Source organism: Cyphomyrmex costatus, unplaced genomic scaffold (genome assembly GCF_001594065.2).
Source record: "Cyphomyrmex costatus isolate MS0001 unplaced genomic scaffold, Ccosl1.0 scaffold685, whole genome shotgun sequence".
Lineage (NCBI taxonomy): Eukaryota > Metazoa > Arthropoda > Insecta > Hymenoptera > Formicidae > Cyphomyrmex > Cyphomyrmex costatus.
Genome location: NW_017280250.1, coordinates 1,389,682 through 1,408,539, shown reverse-complemented (window position 1 = coordinate 1,408,539; position 18,858 = coordinate 1,389,682). Strand labels below are relative to the sequence as shown.

Below are 18,858 nucleotides of genomic sequence, written 5' to 3'. Positions count from 1 at the left end.
CCAATATCACAAACAGATTTATGTAATTTTGCTGAGAAGCTCTTTGTTATCTAGGTTCAAGTATTAATATGCAAGTTATTTATAATAGATATATTTATTGTATAATTTTTCAATCACAGCTTCGATTTATGATCAAACATCGAACTCCTATATTTCAGAAAATTATTATTCGAAAAAAATGCATTTCCTATAATCTTTTTGCTGTCAATTCTTTCCTGCTCTGTGAGATTTCTGTTAATTTTTATAACACCTAATATATCCGATGAAAATAAGTATCCACTTCACTGATAAATGACTTTGCAAATTGCTTTGATACACAGTTAAAGTATCATCTTCGCTTATTGCACGCAGTTCCACACAGTATCTGGAGTAGTCTACACGCAGCTTTTACAAAGTATACACGCGGAGTCTCTTCAGTAAATTTTACATATAAATTGCATACAATTTTACACAATCTTATACAATTTAGATAGAATATCATACAGAGAAAAGTTTCGTATGAAATTAACAAAATTTCATAATTAAATTTGAGTTTTACACAAAGTTGCAGAAGAAGATTTTATGCGATTTGCATAAAAATGGCGATATTATACGAATGCGCCCTTCTGGACGCGCTCGTGATATTTTCGTCGCTGTTCGTTATGTTTTACTTATGGATGAAATGGAAACATACCTATTGGCAGAGACATGGCATACCTACGATACCTTCACATTGGTTCTTCGGTCACTTCAAGGATGCAATGCTGTTTCGCAGATCAGCTGGAGTGGTTCTCAGCGAATTACACAAGCAAGCTGAGAACGAAGATGTTTTAGGAATTTACATCCTACATAAGCCATCCCTGCTTCTAAGAAATCCTAAACTGATCAAACAGATAATGATCAAGGACTTTAATATATTCCCAAATCATTATTTCAGGGGAGCAAATAATTCCGATAATATTAGCAAATGGAGTCTTTTCTCCATACGTTATCCTGAATGGAAGTATTTGAGGTAAATAGTATATATGTTACATAAATTATAATATAACTAATAATTATATATATTTGAAAAAATATATATGATTATATATCTAAATGTATAATAATATTAAACAATATTAAATTTTAAAGGACCGTCAATGTAACAACATAACTAATACGAATATTAGTTATGTTAATAATATTAAGTTATCTTGCAAACTCTTCAGATTTATCTTGTAAATAGATTGTTGAAGAATGTTATTAAAAAGAAAAATAAAAAAAAAGAAATAATCTGATAAACAATCTAAAATATATCAGAACATATACATAAATTGAAAAGTATTAAAATTACCAAAAGATTATTTCTTGTTCAGATCAAAAATGACACCGGTGTTCACGAGCGGCAAGCTGAAAAGTCTCTTTCTGCTAATGCAAGAGTCCGGGGAAAAGATGAGAGACCATTTGCGCGATCAAATTGAGGACTCCAGAGTCGTGCCAATAGTTATCAAAGATACATTCTACAAATATACCACCGACGTGATATCCTCCGTAGCGTTTGGAATTCGAACAAATTGCTTTGATACACCATCACCAGAATTTTATGTAAACTGTAAGTAAAATAATAAATATAAATAATAAATTCAAAAATGTTATATAGTACACTTTGCTCTTTTCTGTCTATATATTAAACTTTTCCTGCAACATTTATTCTCTTCACTCGCTCTTTTGTGTAGCGCGTAAAGCTTTCGTTCCGACCATTCTAAGGACCTTGCAGTTTTTCTTCTTATTCTTCTTACCGGCGATCGGAAAATACTTAGGTGGCTCGATGCTTGGCAGGTACACAGATTACTTCCGTAGAGTCTTTTGGGATTCCATGGACAATAGAAGCGTCACGAAACTAAAACGAGGAGATCTAATCGATTCTCTTTTACAATTAAAAAATGAGCCGCCAGATAATATGAATGTTCGTAAGTATCTGTGTGTGTGTGTGTGTGTGTGTTTGTGCGTGTGCGTAGGTTAAATGATTTAAAATCTACTATCCTACTATCGAGCTAAATAAATAGCTTTTCATAATACTAATATATGATAAATTTAATCGAATGTATTTAACACTTAAAATTAAAAATTTTTTAAATCTATTATGAGTGAATCTCTCTCTCTCTCTCTCTCTTTATTTGCAATTGAAGTTTATTATTATATACAATAATTACTGCAGATAAGAAAATTTATGTAATACATTTTTAATACAAGATCTAATCAATACCATATTAATTTCTTTTTTATCACTTTGCACAAACAATATACTCACATAAATAGTATTCCAATATTGGTAATTTATATCAGAAGAAAAATCTATTTTTACTGATATTTTCTTCAGAGTTTGAAGGAGACGCTCTTGTCGCACAAGCAGCGATCTTCTTTGTAGCTGGTCGCGAAACCAGCATCACTACTATGACTTGCGCGCTTTTCGAATTGGCCAAACAACCAGAAATGCAAAGACGCGTACGGGAAGAGATCTTAAAGACAATCCAGGACACTAATGATGTAACGTACGAAGCGGTCCACAATATGAAATATCTGCATCAAATAATAAATGAAACGCTAAGACTTTATCCACCCGCGCCGATCATAGACAGATTTCCTCTTAGCGATTACACAGTGAGATACAGTATATTATATTTCAGAAGTTATTTTTATGCTTAAAACAAATTTTTTCAATAAGCGATTTTTTAATCAATTTTAAATAGCTAGAGATCTGAAAATGTCCCAATTAAATTATAATCATAAGAATAAATTGCAGTTTCCTGGCACAAATATAACTATCAAGAAGAACATACCGGTATACGTCGTATTACGTGGTATTCAATCTGACCCAAGATACTATCAGGATCCTATGCGTTTCGATCCCGAGCGATTCAGCGATGAAAGAAAAGACGAGATTGTACCTTGCACTTTCTTGCCTTTCGGAGAGGGTCCAAGGAATTGTATAGGTTAGTGAATTGGTGTCATTTACATAAACAAATTTAAATGGAGCAGAAAAAATAGAATTTGTTGGAGAAAGCAACATTTATCATTCCTTGACATTTATTACGCGATAAACTTTCTTTCACGATAAGATTTATTTGTCTATTATCTTTCTCGCGCGGGTTAAAAAATATATTTATTTAATTTTCTCCAAATACATATTAGGAATCTTGTTCAGGATTCTAATATTGTCTGAGAAAGTGTGTGTGTGTTCATTAATATCCAAAAATTTATAAGTAAATAATTTTAATCGTACACGCGCTTGCATTTTATCCTAGTATAAATAATAAGAGTATAGTATAATGTGTATAATATAAGAAAAAATAATGTTAATCCGCTTATAACCAAATTCTTCCTCGATTTTCTCTAATTTAATTCCATTTAAATATTAGGTATGCGGCTGGGAATTTTGCAAACCACTGTGGGATTGATAGCTATTTTGCGTGATTATGAGGTTGCATTGCATCCTTCATGGAAAGATCCCATCGATCCGCGAAACGTATTTATCTCGCCACCAGCAGAATTCTTGCTGAACTTTAAGAAGATATGATGCTTTACAATGCTACAATGTGCAATGATAGGTATATGACCATTATAATTTTTGTTTTTATTATTTTATTAGAATGTGTATATGAGAGCATTAGAAGTTATTTTGACTAATGGATATATTAGTAGGGCATAAATATAGCTCTCTGTAATGGAAGTATAATCGCTGTGATTATTAGCAAATTTCTTATATATGTACAATCATTTTCTATACAACTTATAATAATTATATTAATTGTATTAATATTATATTTATAATTGTATTCTTATAAATCTATCGAATATCTATGTGGCTATACTTTCTAGAAAATACAAATTTTGAAATATTATGTTTTAAAAATATTTATTCAAAAATTTCCCTTTTATAAAATACCCATCGAGATATTCCCTTTATAAAATTATACAAATTTTTGTTATAAAATATTAACAAACAAAATTTGTTATGTACATATAATTATTGTACTCGATTGTTTTCTGTAAAAGAAATCTTTATTTCAGCTATTCGATGATGATGATTATGAATTTACTATGTACATTATTGTATATTATCTCACTTATTTTAATGAATCAATTTGGTATGTACACTATTATGTGTATGTATCTCACGTATTTTATAGAACCAACAAGATGTGCTCTTATTTCTAAATTTAATTATAATTTTGATCTCAGTCTGACTACTTGGGCAGTAGCGCCAGATATTTCTTGAATTCTGGAAGTACACAGTCTCGCGGATTGAGCGGCGTCACTGCGATTAAATAATCGCTGAGGTATTGCGGTAAGAAACAGAGGATGCCTTTGCTAGCCAACATAGCCCAGTCTATAGGCTGGTTTACCTGTTTATAATAATAAAATTATTTAAGTGTTTCAATAACGTGATTATACATTCGCTATGTATACTATTTTGTGTTTGTGTGTATCATGTATTTTAATGATGATATACTCGTTTTTCAAGTTTAATAATTTAATAATTTTGATCTCAATCCACTTACACTTATTTTCAAAATAAATTATACATTAAAAAAAAATACATATATACAGTTATAAATTTTTTGCAATACTACAGACATCTCATCATTCTTTGCTCCAATTTTATTATTACAAAATTATTTTAATTATATATACATGTAATATAAATAATCAATAAACTGAAAAAATTCCTGAAGCAGATAGAAACCTTAATTGAGTTACATTGTATTTTTTGAAGGATTTATTCTAAGAAATATAAAACACATAACTTACCTGTTTCACATTAACGAAACAGTGTGTAATTCTGCGACCAGACGGACTGGCATCGTAAGGCGGTCTGCAATCAAATAAAAGAAATCAAAATAACAAATAATAAAACTGTTCTCTTTTCTATAGAATTGATTAATACGCACTTTGCTTGCATGACTAAACCACCGCCAGCTTCGATTAGTCTTTTAAATTGGTCATATTTTTCTTCTGAGACCATTAACAGAGCTACTATGTTTGAAAATGGGCCATTGAAATCTTTTTGCAATTTTAATCGCCACCTGTAAATCGCGGCTCCGATCGCATTTTCGAGCTCACCACTTGATACTGGAATTTTGTTTTTGCTCTTTGGATTGCCCCATTCGTACTCTTCCTCCTATAAAAATTTTGCAGCTGACATCGTAAACGTAACGCAATAATGCAATCGAATCTTTTTCTATTTTTCCTTCAATTTTTTTTTAAACAAAAAAAATGAGCTAAGTATCGGCATATTAATTTCTTCTAATCTTTTAATATACTAACATCGAGGAATCTGCCTTCTCGTTTGGAATCTTGTAGATACGAGCAATGCAGGATCCACTTTCCAGAAGCTATGCTGCCAAGCATTTTTTCGTTTCTAGAGAGTCTGATACATAGAAGATGTGTGGCACTATTATCAAAATTTGCGTCCGTAGATACATCTCCACCCAAATCTCTTATCACTTGTTCGTACACAATTCTATCCTATTAAAATATAATATGTCAAAATAATGACCACAATATCAAAGTAACAATATTTTTATGCCTGACAATAATAATACCTTTATACCCGACAGCATAAATTTTCGTGTTGCCAATGGTTCACATTCCAATGGTCCCGATTCTGTGGCGTCTTCCACGATATGTTCTTCTTCTTGAATTATATTACTATTATCATTACTTGACCGTTTACCTAAGATTGACTGTAAAAAAACAAACATTTGTGTGTTTATAAAATTAATACATATGAAAATATTAAATAAGAAAACTAAAAAAGGCTATAAAATCTGCAAAAAATAAAAAAATTGAATTGAGATCATAACAAACATTTCAAAATTTATCTCAATCCGATAAAAACAGTTAAGATAACACATACAATAAACTCTCTACTTAAAAAATTTCATCAGCTTGATATAAGCATATCCAATTTCATGTCTTTTATATTTTCCTATTGTACATGTTTTTCTCAAGTTTTATTTCTTAATTCATAGAAAGAATATTAAAACCTTGATTTATATGTTTATTTTGTTCTATTATAAGTTAATGCATGTATAAAAACTAAAGCTAAATCTTCAAAAATGTAAGTTATTTGAAAAAAAAAGTCATCACATACTCGTTTTGGGTGATCCGGATCCTCCCATACAATGGCGTCGATAGCTTGCGAATCCTTCACTATACCTATGTTCGTAAAATAATTAGTATATCAAAACATTGTACAAAAATTGTAAATATCGTCTCAGCTATATAAGTTAACAACATAATTTAAAGATACTTACATTTTTGTATATGATCGGAAGTTTCGTTGTACTTCTTCGCATTTTCTCCAGATAACGAATATCTATTTTCAGGAGTACTTGACGTTCGTTGAAGCACTTTATCCAATTGCGCTATTTGCCTATTCATAAAAAAATTTAAATTTACTCTTATTAATGTCAGTAATATATAGAATGTGTCATAAAAAATAAAAGATGTCTTTTTAAAAGTATTTATCACAAGTATTATATGTTCACAAAGTATCCTATACACCTTTATCACTTCCGAAATACTACATCTTATTATAGTATATATATTTTATGTTAATATTCTATTTCATTATAAGAAGCACACACATGTTTATTTCTTTTGACATTGGGCTGTTTTGTTCTTCGAAGTCGAGCTTTCGGTTAATAGGTGGAATGATGGTTGATGATGAAGCAGTTATGTTAGATTCCTCTTCAGCTCTTTTCGAAAAAGAATTATTATCATTGTGTCCTATTGTAGGATTCGATTCATGTTCCTAGTAGTTAAAAATATAAATCAATCTTGAATTAATCTAATTATACAGTATTATAATATTCTTGAACGCTATCACGATTTTGAAAATAATAACTATTGTAGTAAAATCGTTAAAAAATGTTAAATTTTTTACAAAAGATTATTATAAAAGATTATTAATTATATCACGATGCGCTGCGCGCTATTATATTATAAATATACTCTATCTTCACACAAATATTTGTTGCTGCAACAAGACACGCGGCTCCTAAATATATTTGTCTTACTTTTTCAGATTGATCTGGATTCTTTATTTTCTCCCACAACTGCCTCTTTAATTCTGAAAGCGGCTGCAAATGGTCCTCAGTTATAACATATTGATATAAGCGTTTAAACACAGAAATTGTTTTTATACAAAAATATGATACTCACAGTGCTAGGTGTGCGTCGTTTTAACGGCGGTTCCTCTATTTGCAAATCAGGAAAATTGTCTATCCATTTAATCCATCCTTTTCGAGTATCAGGCGAAGGATTGGGCTTAAAGACCTGTCCATATGGACTCTCCGGAGTGGACACATGAAATGGTGACGGCGACGACTGATTCATTACGAGACTGAGTCTCTTATTTATCAATGGAGTTTCGACAGAGAGTGCGTCCTACAAAATTTAAAATTGTAATTTAAAATAAATCTTACAGTTTATTTTTACTTGTTACCTTACTAAATAGTTTTAAATTGCTCTTAATAAATCAAATTTTTACATACATATAAATCTGGAGACACAATAGTATTTCGGCACTAAGCCAAGTGTAATGACACTACCGTGGCTATTTTACGCAAGCCAGCGAATTTACGTTAACGTCGCATATTATAATATAATAAAAAATATTAATCTTATAATAATACATACCTTCATCTGAGATAAATGACGTTTTGGTGTAATAATCATTCTTGGTGTAATTTCGTCTGCTGGACTTGATCTTTCGCCAACAGATGAGATATTCGCTTCACTACTATTCGTTCTAACTGGTGCTTTTAAAATATATATGTTAAAATTATATACAACATGAAAATAAAGCTTTAGAAATTACATTATTTTTTAATCTATATAATATAAACTTTAAATTCGTAATCTAATTAAAAAAAACAAACAAAAAAGTGAAAACAATAAATACAAATCAATTTACTTATCGTTTCTCCGACAAGAAATGGAGTTTCATCTACCAGTGTTAATTGATCTGCGCAGGTTTTTAACCAGTCTGCTGTGACAGCCGGCAATTGCCATCTCACAGCCGCGTTGTATTTATTTCCTTCTGGGGACGGACAAACCAAATGCGTACTGCCATGTGTATTTTTCTCTGCATTAGCTTTTCGCGCAAACATATCTTGACATCTGAAAATATTTAAAAAAAAATACTTATTATATATAAATATAAAATTTATATTTAAAAAAAATTTTCTATGTAAAATATAATATGTATGTACATTATATACTATACATATGTATACGATATATAATAAAAGTATGCATTACATAGCGCCAAGTTTCATAGCTAGTGTCGAAAGATACATTCGTTCAGATCCCGTATACATGCTCATCGTTATGACGCAACCTGATAATGGATTACAAGGTTTTCTAATAGATAATGGCCTGTGGTAATACATAATGTCCACAACTTCCTCCCGATTTATGCAATCTTCCTATTAATGAATAAAAAATTTACAATTTTAACAATATCAGCAACATTAGGAAAAATTATGAGTGGAATCTACTTATTATTGAAGAATACATTTGAATTGCAAATTACGTAGATGTAGAGAGTAGCTAGAAGTCTTTTAAAACTAAAATGTGTGTGTGTGTGTGTGTGTGTGTGTGTGTGTGCGCGCGCGCGCGCGCGTCGCGTGTGTGATAAATGTCAAATTCAGAAAAATATATAAAATTATACTAAATTAAAAGAACACATAAAAATATATATAAATCAAGTATAAAATCTTCTCTAATCATAAAATTAATTATTTTTTTAATAGTGATTGAATATCTTAATTTCAAGAAAAACTCCGTCCCTTATGCATTACCTAACATTGTAAAATCTCGTAAAATATATATCTTAAGAAAGACACAAATTTTAAGCTTCTTAAAAATAAAAAATTAATGTATAATGGATACTTACGACAAATAAATCGTTCACAATTTCATTAACTGTATGTTTTAATAAGGGTGCTCCATCCATAGGCACAATGCCATAATCTGGGATACCGCTATAGGTTCTTGAGGCTAGGCGCCCACCCAACATTATGATTGTCTCCTCTATATGATTGTCCTCGCCATCAAAACCAGCCACGATAAACGTTAAACCTGCATGTATTATTTTATGATTGCATTCAGAAAAATTTATATAGATATATAGATTATTAATATTTCCTCAAAAGATGTCAAAAAGAGATCTTTTCGATATTTTTATCTCTTAAGAAAATAATCTTATATATATACATACATATTTTTTTAAACTTATAAAAAATATACATATACTACAATAGGAGAATGATTCAAATATATGAATAAGACTTTTTTGTGTAAATACAACATTGATAGACGTATTTACATTAAATAATACAAGTAGAGAAAATTCCTTAACTTTCCAAAACTTCTTAATATATGATTTTCATTTTTAAGATATAAATTTTACTAAATACAAAAAATACTCTTACATAAATTTTAAACTTTTAAAAAATACGAAATTAGTATTTAAAGGATGACCTACAATAATATTTATGCACAAAAAATCTCATATTTGAACCATCCTTGTACTTTTTTTTCATAAGATTGATATTTGATATCAGTTATTCTTAGCGTAAAACACATTTCTTAATATCGACACTTTATCAATCAATGTTAAAATTTCAATAATAAAAGGTTTGTTCATATCTACATGTACGTGAATGCACGAGCATATTATTTTTCAGAGTAGAAATATGTGAAGAATAAAACTTATAATTAATGTACCTTTGAACAACTTTTCATTCACCGTATAGCTTTGGCTCAGTAGCACAGTATTATCATTTCCTACATTTTTTGTTGTATCCAACATACAAATCTCACTGGTGTGCGCACTTTTCACTTTACTCAAATTCCCTTCGTCTTTATCTTTCAAAATGGGTGTAAGTGGTTTGATGAATTCATGCTGGACACTACTACGATCTGTAATTTATTCAGATATAACGATATATATCTAGTTATAACGAGGCATCTACTTGACTATCTATTTAAAAACTTTATCTATGAGAATACTGCACTGTTTAATTAATTAACAATGTGCTTAAATACGTTTGAAATGCAAAGCAAATCATTTTTAGAATGCAGTCTGTGTGTTACCGTTATTCTCTTGCAAATATTGCTGCACAAGATTAGGTTGCTCTTCTTCATTCACGGGTGGAATTACTTTCTCTAAATTCAAAGGCAGCAGAGATCTTTTTGGTTGTTGTAACATTTGTAAATTCTAAAATAATACACCAATATATTCCATTAATCCTTATAATACATCGATTTGCCAATGCAAATTTATAGCTTTATAAAAATGTTCAATTTGATATAAATTTAATAATATTTCATAATTCTAGATAATTTCTCACAGATTTTCCACAAGAAGAAAATACAAAAATTATAAAAAATAAAAGATACATATTATATGTTGAGAAATTAGAAATATAAATTTACAACTTCTATGAAATATTTTATTAATACCTTTTTACTGAGCGGTGAAGCAGGTGTCTCAATGTTTTTCTTAGGTACTGCATCCTTTGCTTCAAACAAAAAGAGTTCTTCTGATGCAGGCCGTTTTAATTTCATACTCTCTTCCAGCCATTCCACATTCAATATGTAAGGACTGCCCAAAATAAAATATGTATAATGAAATAGAAGTAAAAATTGAGAATATGAAAAAAAGGCAATTAGTATATTATATATTTATGCAACATTTATATAGATTGTACATAATATATAATCAACTCCTAATGAAACTTCAAATAAAAATTCTTATTAACATTAAAAAACAATTTTTTTTTTAAAGGATATCCATTTTTCAGTTATGACTAATTATATAAAATATAAATATTTTATCGCAAATTGAGAGCCAAATAAATTATACATCTTATTTATCTGATATTACTATACCATAAACCTCTTGATTTCATCGCTTTTAGTTCTGCGGATGCTTTATTCTCGTCGCCAACAATTACATGCGTCACAGCACCCGATATATCATCAAGACGTGTTGCACCGCCAACATTTAATATTCTGTTTAATTTATCTCTGACACTTGTTATAAATCCAGCAAGATAAATCTGTAAAGACGAAATAATAATCGCAATTTTGAAATTGAAAGAAAAAAAGCGTAATATACTATGAATAATGCAAGAAAGATTTACATTACATCCGTCCAGAAATGGTCCAGCTGATTTTGCTTCGCCGAAAGTGAGTCGATCCAATACGTTTAACTTAACGACTATACAAAGGAAAATACACATATTTTTTAGTTAAATCGTAATTAATTTTAATCGATATATTAATACTTACCATCCGAGATTTTATTAATTATTGCATCTGCATTGGAACAGTTTGATAACGTTGAAGTAAAAGTTTCACTTATATAATTAGTGTGACGTTTATCATGATGTTCTATACAGCTAATATCAGAACAATTGAGCAATTCTTGATCTAAAAAAAATACGTAAAAAATGTTATTTATCTTGTTATTCATTCAATTTAGTCATCCATTTTATTATAAAGTAATTAATACTGCTTATGCAGTGTTAAAAGATCATCATAACAACCTCCTATTATTATTATTATTATTATAAGGACGTGAATTTAAATATATACCTTATTTGTCATTACAAAGATCAGTGCTATTCTCATTTTAATTCGCTGTAAACTACCTTATTTAATTTTAATTATAATATTTTTTACTATTGTAACTTGGAATTTTTATTTATGGACATGTTACTTTTTTTTTCTTTTATTAACAAGGATTAATTATATGCTTACGACACCAACATTGACTGAACTTATATTGAATTGAGAATATTTTTTGTCTTAAGGAAGAATGTATGTATATAATATTTTTTAATTCATATTTCATATTTTATGTAACATTTAAAATGACCCGATCGAAGTCGAAATATTTGTTTTTGATATGTTTATATGATTGTTTAAATTAAATTATTCGTTAATTTACTTGGCTCGTTGCCCTCTTTATATTTATACTTTTTAAATATATACATACTATTTGTTTTTTCTGGTGTTGAACACGCTTTTACAGATTTGATAATAAAGTTACGAAAAGGTAGAGCACATCCTATTTTAATACTTTCATGTACCCAATCAAGCTTTAAACAAGCTATGTCATTTTCCATTGCGTATTTTATTTTATCGCTTAATGGACCATTTTCGGACGCTAGAACCACTCGAACCTTCGTTCCATCAAGAGGACCCATGAATATCTGCAAAACATAAATTTAACATTACAAATTGTTTACTATTACATATATATTATATAAAATTTAACTCACTCCTCCATGGTTATGTATCAAACGTTTAATTTCTTCTTTTTGACGTTTATGAATATTTGTTGAAGTTACTACTAGATTCATAAAAACTGGACATTTGTATTTATAAAAAATCTTATCATCAGCCTTAATCACCTCCTTCAAATTTGCCTTCCAGACAGCTTCTATCCATTCTTTCGTCATAATTGGTATCTTCATTTCAACAGCTTTCTATAAATAAAATTTTTAATAAATTAAATTTCTACTATATTGGATTATTATTACAAAATAATAATTTAAATATAGAATAAGATAAAATTTTTTAGCCATTTCATAAAATATAATTTTAATTTTATATGAGATTCTCAATATTTCTAATGAAACTATTTAAAAATCAATTATATTATAAATACAACCATACCTCGTACTTTGCAGACATTACAGAATCTGCCACTAAATGCGTGACAGAACTTCTTAATTGCTTCGTGAAAAAGCCTCCCATATATTCAACTCGTTGTTGTATCCAGTCCTGTAATACCAATCAAAACTATTACTGTCACAAACCATTAAAATTTGTACATATTAAATTGCCACAATACTTGTACCTTAGTTTCTACATTAAAACCTGATGCAGAAATGCACATTTTTCTCATGGATGTCGTATAAATTGGACTGTTTCCTTCTGGTATTGATTCTCCATTTAAAAAACAAATTAGTAGACATTTTGGTGATACTATTCTGCTAAAATATAAATCAGTAATTATAAATTTCTTCACCCAACTATTTTAATTACAATCATAATAAGATATACACTTGTTAATATAACATAAATATTAATTAATATTATACAATTTATGTTTAAAAAACGCTTATTTAAGAGTGTCCACTTAACGCTACAAATGTTTCAAAACATTTGATTAACCAATCAGAAAAACTGACCAACTGAAAAATATCTCAAAGTATTTGTAGCATTAAATGGACCATAGCCTATTACAAAAGAAACAAGAACAAATAAGTCAATGTGAACTTATAAGTGATAAATAAGATCATGATGAGACAACCTTAATATTATTATGATTGCTGTGCACTGCTTAGGAAAGCTTAGCTTGCAAACTTACGAGCATTTAAAGTTCTTCAGTTTCTCGAACGTTTCTCCTTTAAATTCTTCTATAACAAATACATCGTTTTTCTGTGGTTTCATGTTACAGCAAAACTGTTCGCTAACCCATTCTGGACGCAAACTAAGCTCGTTGCATTTCTAGAATAAAATAGAATAACATTTTTTTAAATCAATAAGTGACAAAGGATGTGGCCAAGAGAAGCAAAAATATTGGAAAATGCAAAATCGCCTCCATATCTTTCGTTTATCAACTTGTAATCTGTATGAAAAAACAGAGAAAAAACTTTATAACTATAGCAAAGCAGGAAAGCATACAAACATTAAATGCCTGCCACATTTTCTCGCTGCAATCATCCTCGGACTCCAGGTGACTCGGTACAACGCAGTAAATGTTTATGTCGCACTCAACTGTGCTCTCCTGGGTCATCATTTTGCTCCTGCCTGTTCTGCGCTCTGAATTAAAATTAAATATCAAATGAAATCGTACGACCGGAGTCGTCGCTCATCTCATGTATATCCCGTGTACTGCGAAACAAACGAGAATTAGAACAGCTGGCCATTATGGCGGGAAAAATGAATATTTGGACTACCAACCTATCAACTGAATGGGAAAATTTACTAGATAATCAATATATGTCGTTGGTTTTTGCGATAATTGTTGTATCGTTAACTAGCGACAACCAATGAGAGCCGCGCTTTCTTTTAGGATTGTCCTGCCATTGGCTGTCGCTAGTTAATGGTAGCGACAATCATCGATAAAACGTTTAGAGAATCCCGCAACAGGACTTAATCCTAAGATCCTAAAATTCAACCAATAAAGCTGCCAGTTTTAATAGAAATTTGAACTCTATTGGCTGAATTTTAGGATTAAGACCTTAAGACCGAAGCATAAACTAGGCATTACTGTTAATTTTTTTCTAATTTTTAGAATTAAAAAAAGACGAAGAGCAAATTGAACCGAGATTAAAGTTAATCTGCATTGGTGGAAATGGGCATTAGTCATGCTCGTATGGTAACTTCGGTTGAGAAGTTACTTAGAAGTAGCTTAGAAATTAATGTATTAATATATTAAAAAAAGAATAAATAATAAAGAATAAAAATAAATACATTAAACTGAATATCAAACAATCAGTTTAATAATCAAAATATTAAACTAAACATTAATCAAAATTTCCTCCATATTTTTTAATTAATTCAAGCGACAGAACTATCGCTTTTGTTAGCAAAATTGTTAATTATTTAGTATTATCTTTATTGTCTAAACTAATTTCTGTTATCATTTATTCTACTCATATTATATGTATAACAAAATGCTTAGTTAAGTTATTTGATCAAAATTGAAGAGTTTTAGGGACGCAACGGCAGAAGTCACGCACTTGCGCAGTGAACGATTAACAACTGTTTTTACGAAGTTTCGACAAATTCGTTGAGAACATTGCGATCTTTTTAAATCAAAGAATTTTCAAAGTATATCGAAGAAAATTTTAATATTTAAATTCATTCTAAATATTTTTTTACAAACTCAAACATTTTTAAAATGTAATTATAAAGAACAATATTAGTATATATAACTATATAGATCCATCAATCGACTTATTTAAATTTTGAATCTTTAATCACGTTAAAAACATCATAACATCACCCTCCCTGTGTTCAAAAAATCAAAATTTTATATTCGGTAATGACCATACAAATCTATTTTTGTCTATTTCAATTTCTTGGGGATTAAAATAAATATACATGGATTTAAATAATTATTGCCAAATCCAAAATTTTAATTTTTACCGGTACTAGGTTGCTTCCTGAGAATCGACGCTCATACTCAAGCAGCAAAATCCTTAAAACAAAATTTCTAATATACGGTTAATTTTTTTCAATACATTAAACAGGTCTTTATTAATTTAACAGTTTTGTTTGTTTTGCTTAATAAAATACTGATTAAGTTAATCGAAGCTAATTCTTCTTCGTTTTTTTTTCTCAACGGCATTCAACAAGTGGCATACCGCAAAAATCGGCTAGGTCTCGAAATTCTCTAGCCGCAGCGGTGTCCGATTGGTCGCTGTCGCGCTGTGCTGAACGCCACCGTCCGCTCAGCGATGCGTTGCCGAACGCAGCCGAGTGAGAGCGCGAGCCAACATTCGGAGACGATTGGCCGATTAGTAGCGCCTGCGGTGGGCATGCGCGTGTACGTAATTTTAACTTGTCGTTCATCGGTTGTCGACTGCGAACGCGTTTGCCGAGTGACGCGGTGTGCGAGCGCGTCGACTGTAACGGAGCTTGATTCAACTTGACGGCGTCTCGAGGTCGGTCTGACTTTCGTCGCGATAGGAGGAAGACGATCGCCATATCGAAGCATTCCACCGGTGCGACGTCCGGTCCGACGTCCCCGCGAACTTCTCGGCGAGCGAGTTTTAACGGTGTTGTGTACACCTTCACCAGGTGTTGCCAGGTGTTACCAGGTGAACGTGCGCGAGCGTCCGCATCGCCTTCGCGTTTACCTTCTCTCCCGCGGGGAGGAAGACCGTGGGTGGCAAGGAGGAATTCGTCGTCGCATGGACTTTTATTGTTGACCCTGCGTGTAAGTAGTTTTACGCAAGATTTTCGCGGCGAGTTCAAGCACTTCAAGCGCGTCGCGTCGTCAAGTGTGAAGCGAGAGTGAAAACTGTACGCGGTTGACTACGTCTCGGCCGAGTCTGCGATCGTCTATTGAACGATTTTGTATTCGACTTGCAATCAAAAAGTGAACGAGAACTGACGAGAACGACTGAGCGGACGATCGATCTTGATCGATACGGGTCCCTTCCATCGTCAATTCCTGCGGATTTTCTCACGGACGTCAGTGTTCGCATTGAAAAGAAAAGAGCGTGGGAAGAAGCGAGAGAGGAAGAAGGGCACGAGATCGCGAGGAACCAGCCTGACTTTGAAAAGAAACACGAAGAAGTCAGCTCGGTGAACGAGCGATCCATCCGAACAAGATACAATCGCGATTTTCGTTAACGGGCGTGTTTGCTTCGGCTGCATCTTCTGCACCTCCGCCGTTTCGTTTCTACTTTCCCTCTGCGAAGTGAGAGGGACGCGCGAGTCTAACCGCCTTGAGCGTATTTCTTTTTAAATTCCTTGGATAAAAAGAGGACTAAGAAGGACCTCTATCTCTCCTTAGAGGTTTGATACTTGATCCCTGGATCACGGGATTTTTATGGTACTGTGACCTGCCTTTGCGATTCGGAAATTCACATTGGAAAAAAAAGGAAATAGAAGGAAGGCTGGCTGATTGGCTCCAATCCTCCTAGTAACTGAAGGCTTATTCTAGCGGCTAATATCCAGCGATAGTGGAACTTAAGAACCTTGAGCGTCTCGCGCCAGTCCGCGTCTCATTCGAACGTGATCGGAGGGAGTGAACAGCATCGGCGGGCATCGCGGAATGCGAGTCGCGAGTGTGCGTGTGACGGGGACGCGGCACGAATCGCCGCGATTGGCGTAGCCCGCACGCTTCCGGAGCCTCTTACACGCGGCGGCTGCGAGCGAAGGAGCAGGCTACGACGGTGGAGAAGAAGGCAACGGACGAAGACGAGGAGGAGGAGGAGGAGGAGGAGGCGGGGGTGAAGGGGAGCTAAGGAGTGAGGTCAACGTCGCACAACGGCGAGGCAAAAGGATGGAGCAGCGGCCGGCGGCGACCTCCGCGAGGACGCGCGGCCTTCTCGCCGGTGTCTGCCTCGCCTGGATCATCGGCGGTATCTGCGCCACCGGTACATCACGAGTTTTTATTATACCCTCTAAATTCTTTTTTTGCACTGGAATCTCACTCTGAAGAGTAAAAGTTGAGCCAGTCTTTGAAAAGAGTCTCTCACAGTTATTTATACTCGCTTCCACCAATGTAGTTTAGTTTTAATCTCGGTTTATAACTATCTGTTCATGTTTTTCTAGCTCTAAGAATTTGAAAAATATGAAGAATAAGTTGAATCAAGATTAAAGTTGATCTACATATGTCGGTAGAAATAGACGTAAGAGTGAGATTTCACTCTCTTTAGAATATTTAAGTACAATATTATTTTATTTAGTTTTATTGCATGTTTGCGATAAGAAATTAACCATGACAAGTACAAACTCGCAGATAACGTTAACCTACTTTGTGATTAACTCTTATCGCGAATTTACGTTATTTTATTAGCGTGGATAGAAACATCTATTTTAACGTTTAACACACGAGTAGAATGATTAGATTAAGACATGAATTGTATAATTACAGTAATATATAATTATAGAAATTGCAAGAACAATTTTTACTAGTTCACTAATCGCCGGTTAAGTTAATCGAAGTTTAGTCGAAGTCATCTATTGTTCGTTTCCACCAGTGTAGATTAACTTTAATTTCTCGGTTCAACTTGCTCTTCATCTTTTTCTAATTCTTAGAACTAGAAAAAGTGAGTTAAACCGAAATTAAAATTAATTTATGTTGATAAAAATAGACATAACGTTTCTTTTTACCAATACATCCTACATTTATCTTTATCTGACTTTAATCTCGATTTAATTTACTCGTTATTTTTTCTCTAATTTTCAGATCTAGAAAAATATAAAAAGTATAAATTAAATTAAGATCAAAGTTAATCTACAATGGTAGAAATAAATTATTTCTATCATTAGTAACTAAAAAAACCGTCGAGAGAGTCTAGGCACCCCAGATAATTCTGCGTGAAATATCGTTGGCTACAGCGATCCTGAAATGTTTTCATTGTAACGGGGAAAAATATTGAAAAGAGGGAAAAGAGGGAGAGGAAAAAAGAAAATCCATAATCGAGGTCAATAAATTAAATTAAACATCGAGCATCTGCCGCTTTATGTTAGAATAAATTTTGAGAAATTCTCAAGTGACGCACGCGCGATGGTACTACGATATACGTATATAATTATAATCAACAATTAATAGAAAAAAAGCAAAGAATGAAAGAAAGACAGATAGAGGATTTTTATCTTTTCGAGTAGTTTACTCGCAGCGTTCTACCTGAGATTTATTAATCAAGAAGCTACACCAAAAAAAAGAACCGACGTTAGAACAACTTCGAGAAACCTTTGTGATTCGGAAAATTTTATTAAGTCTCTACGTGGAAATTTCGAAATTATTTGATGTATTATTTATTGAATTTGATGATTTATTTATTGAAGAAAGGATTTTTAAATGACAGTTAAATGAAAGTATAAGGTATATTATTAACACACCGCATCAATGATCAATGTTATTAAACTGAACGATGCGGTTTAATTTATCTAGCTATCCGTTTATCTTGAAGAGGAATTATATTTGCTAAAAGGGATCGAGATTTATGTATGGAAAGATAATTTAGCTTACGTAAACGCATAAATAACTGTATGCAAACGTGCACACGCGCCTCGTACGGTGATTACTTCTCGATAAATGCCATCCCGCGGCGTTCGAAACCC

At 31.9% G+C, this 18,858-nt stretch overlaps 2 protein-coding genes across 2 annotated transcripts; one reads left to right on the top strand and one right to left on the bottom strand.

Annotated features, from left to right (window-relative positions):
- The first annotated feature begins 490 nt into the window (after nt 1-490).
- On the top strand, nt 491-3,660 carry LOC108780178 (cytochrome P450 6k1). Its single transcript, XM_018547805.1, has 6 exons — nt 491-991; nt 1,335-1,570; nt 1,695-1,928; nt 2,339-2,619; nt 2,762-2,951; nt 3,378-3,660. The coding sequence occupies exons 1-6, from the start codon at nt 579-581 to the stop codon at nt 3,533-3,535; spliced, it is 1,512 nt and encodes a 503-aa protein (XP_018403307.1). The 5' UTR covers nt 491-578; the 3' UTR covers nt 3,536-3,660.
- A 377-nt stretch (nt 3,661-4,037) lies between these two features.
- On the bottom strand, nt 4,038-13,849 carry mus101 (mutagen-sensitive 101). Its single transcript, XM_018547804.1, has 26 exons — nt 13,739-13,849; nt 13,418-13,557; nt 12,905-13,040; nt 12,721-12,828; nt 12,324-12,530; nt 12,038-12,254; nt 11,329-11,469; nt 11,181-11,257; nt 10,927-11,096; nt 10,498-10,639; nt 10,129-10,252; nt 9,760-9,954; nt 8,927-9,111; nt 8,290-8,456; nt 7,943-8,148; nt 7,666-7,787; nt 7,189-7,413; nt 7,044-7,106; nt 6,612-6,778; nt 6,279-6,397; nt 6,116-6,180; nt 5,565-5,705; nt 5,287-5,487; nt 4,911-5,140; nt 4,771-4,834; nt 4,038-4,364 (listed from the first exon to the last, which is right to left on the bottom strand). Exons 1-26 carry the CDS (start codon nt 13,847-13,849, stop codon nt 4,206-4,208), a joined length of 3,882 nt encoding a protein of 1,293 aa, XP_018403306.1. The 3' UTR covers nt 4,038-4,205.
- Nucleotides 13,850-18,858: the final 5,009 nt, after the last annotated feature.

Bases quoted from the DNA above. Each gene is read 5' to 3' on its own strand.
- LOC108780178 (XM_018547805.1), top strand. From the start codon at position 579: ATGGCGATATTATACGAATGCGCCCTTCTGGACGCGCTCGTGATATTT. The intron at 992-1,334 runs GTAAATAGTATA...TTTCTTGTTCAG, and splicing joins CCTGAATGGAAGTATTTGAG to ATCAAAAATGACACCGGTGT. The intron at 1,571-1,694 runs GTAAGTAAAATA...TCTTTTGTGTAG, and splicing joins ACCAGAATTTTATGTAAACT to CGCGTAAAGCTTTCGTTCCG.
- mus101 (XM_018547804.1), bottom strand. From the start codon at position 13,849: ATGATGACCCAGGAGAGCACAGTTGAGTGCGACATAAACATTTACTGC. The intron at 11,097-11,180 runs GTAAATCTTTCT...TCGTCTTTACAG, and splicing joins CATTTCTGGACGGATGTAAT to ATTTATCTTGCTGGATTTAT. The intron at 6,779-7,043 runs GTAAGACAAATA...TTTAACTACTAG, and splicing joins ATCCAGATCAATCTGAAAAA to GAACATGAATCGAATCCTAC.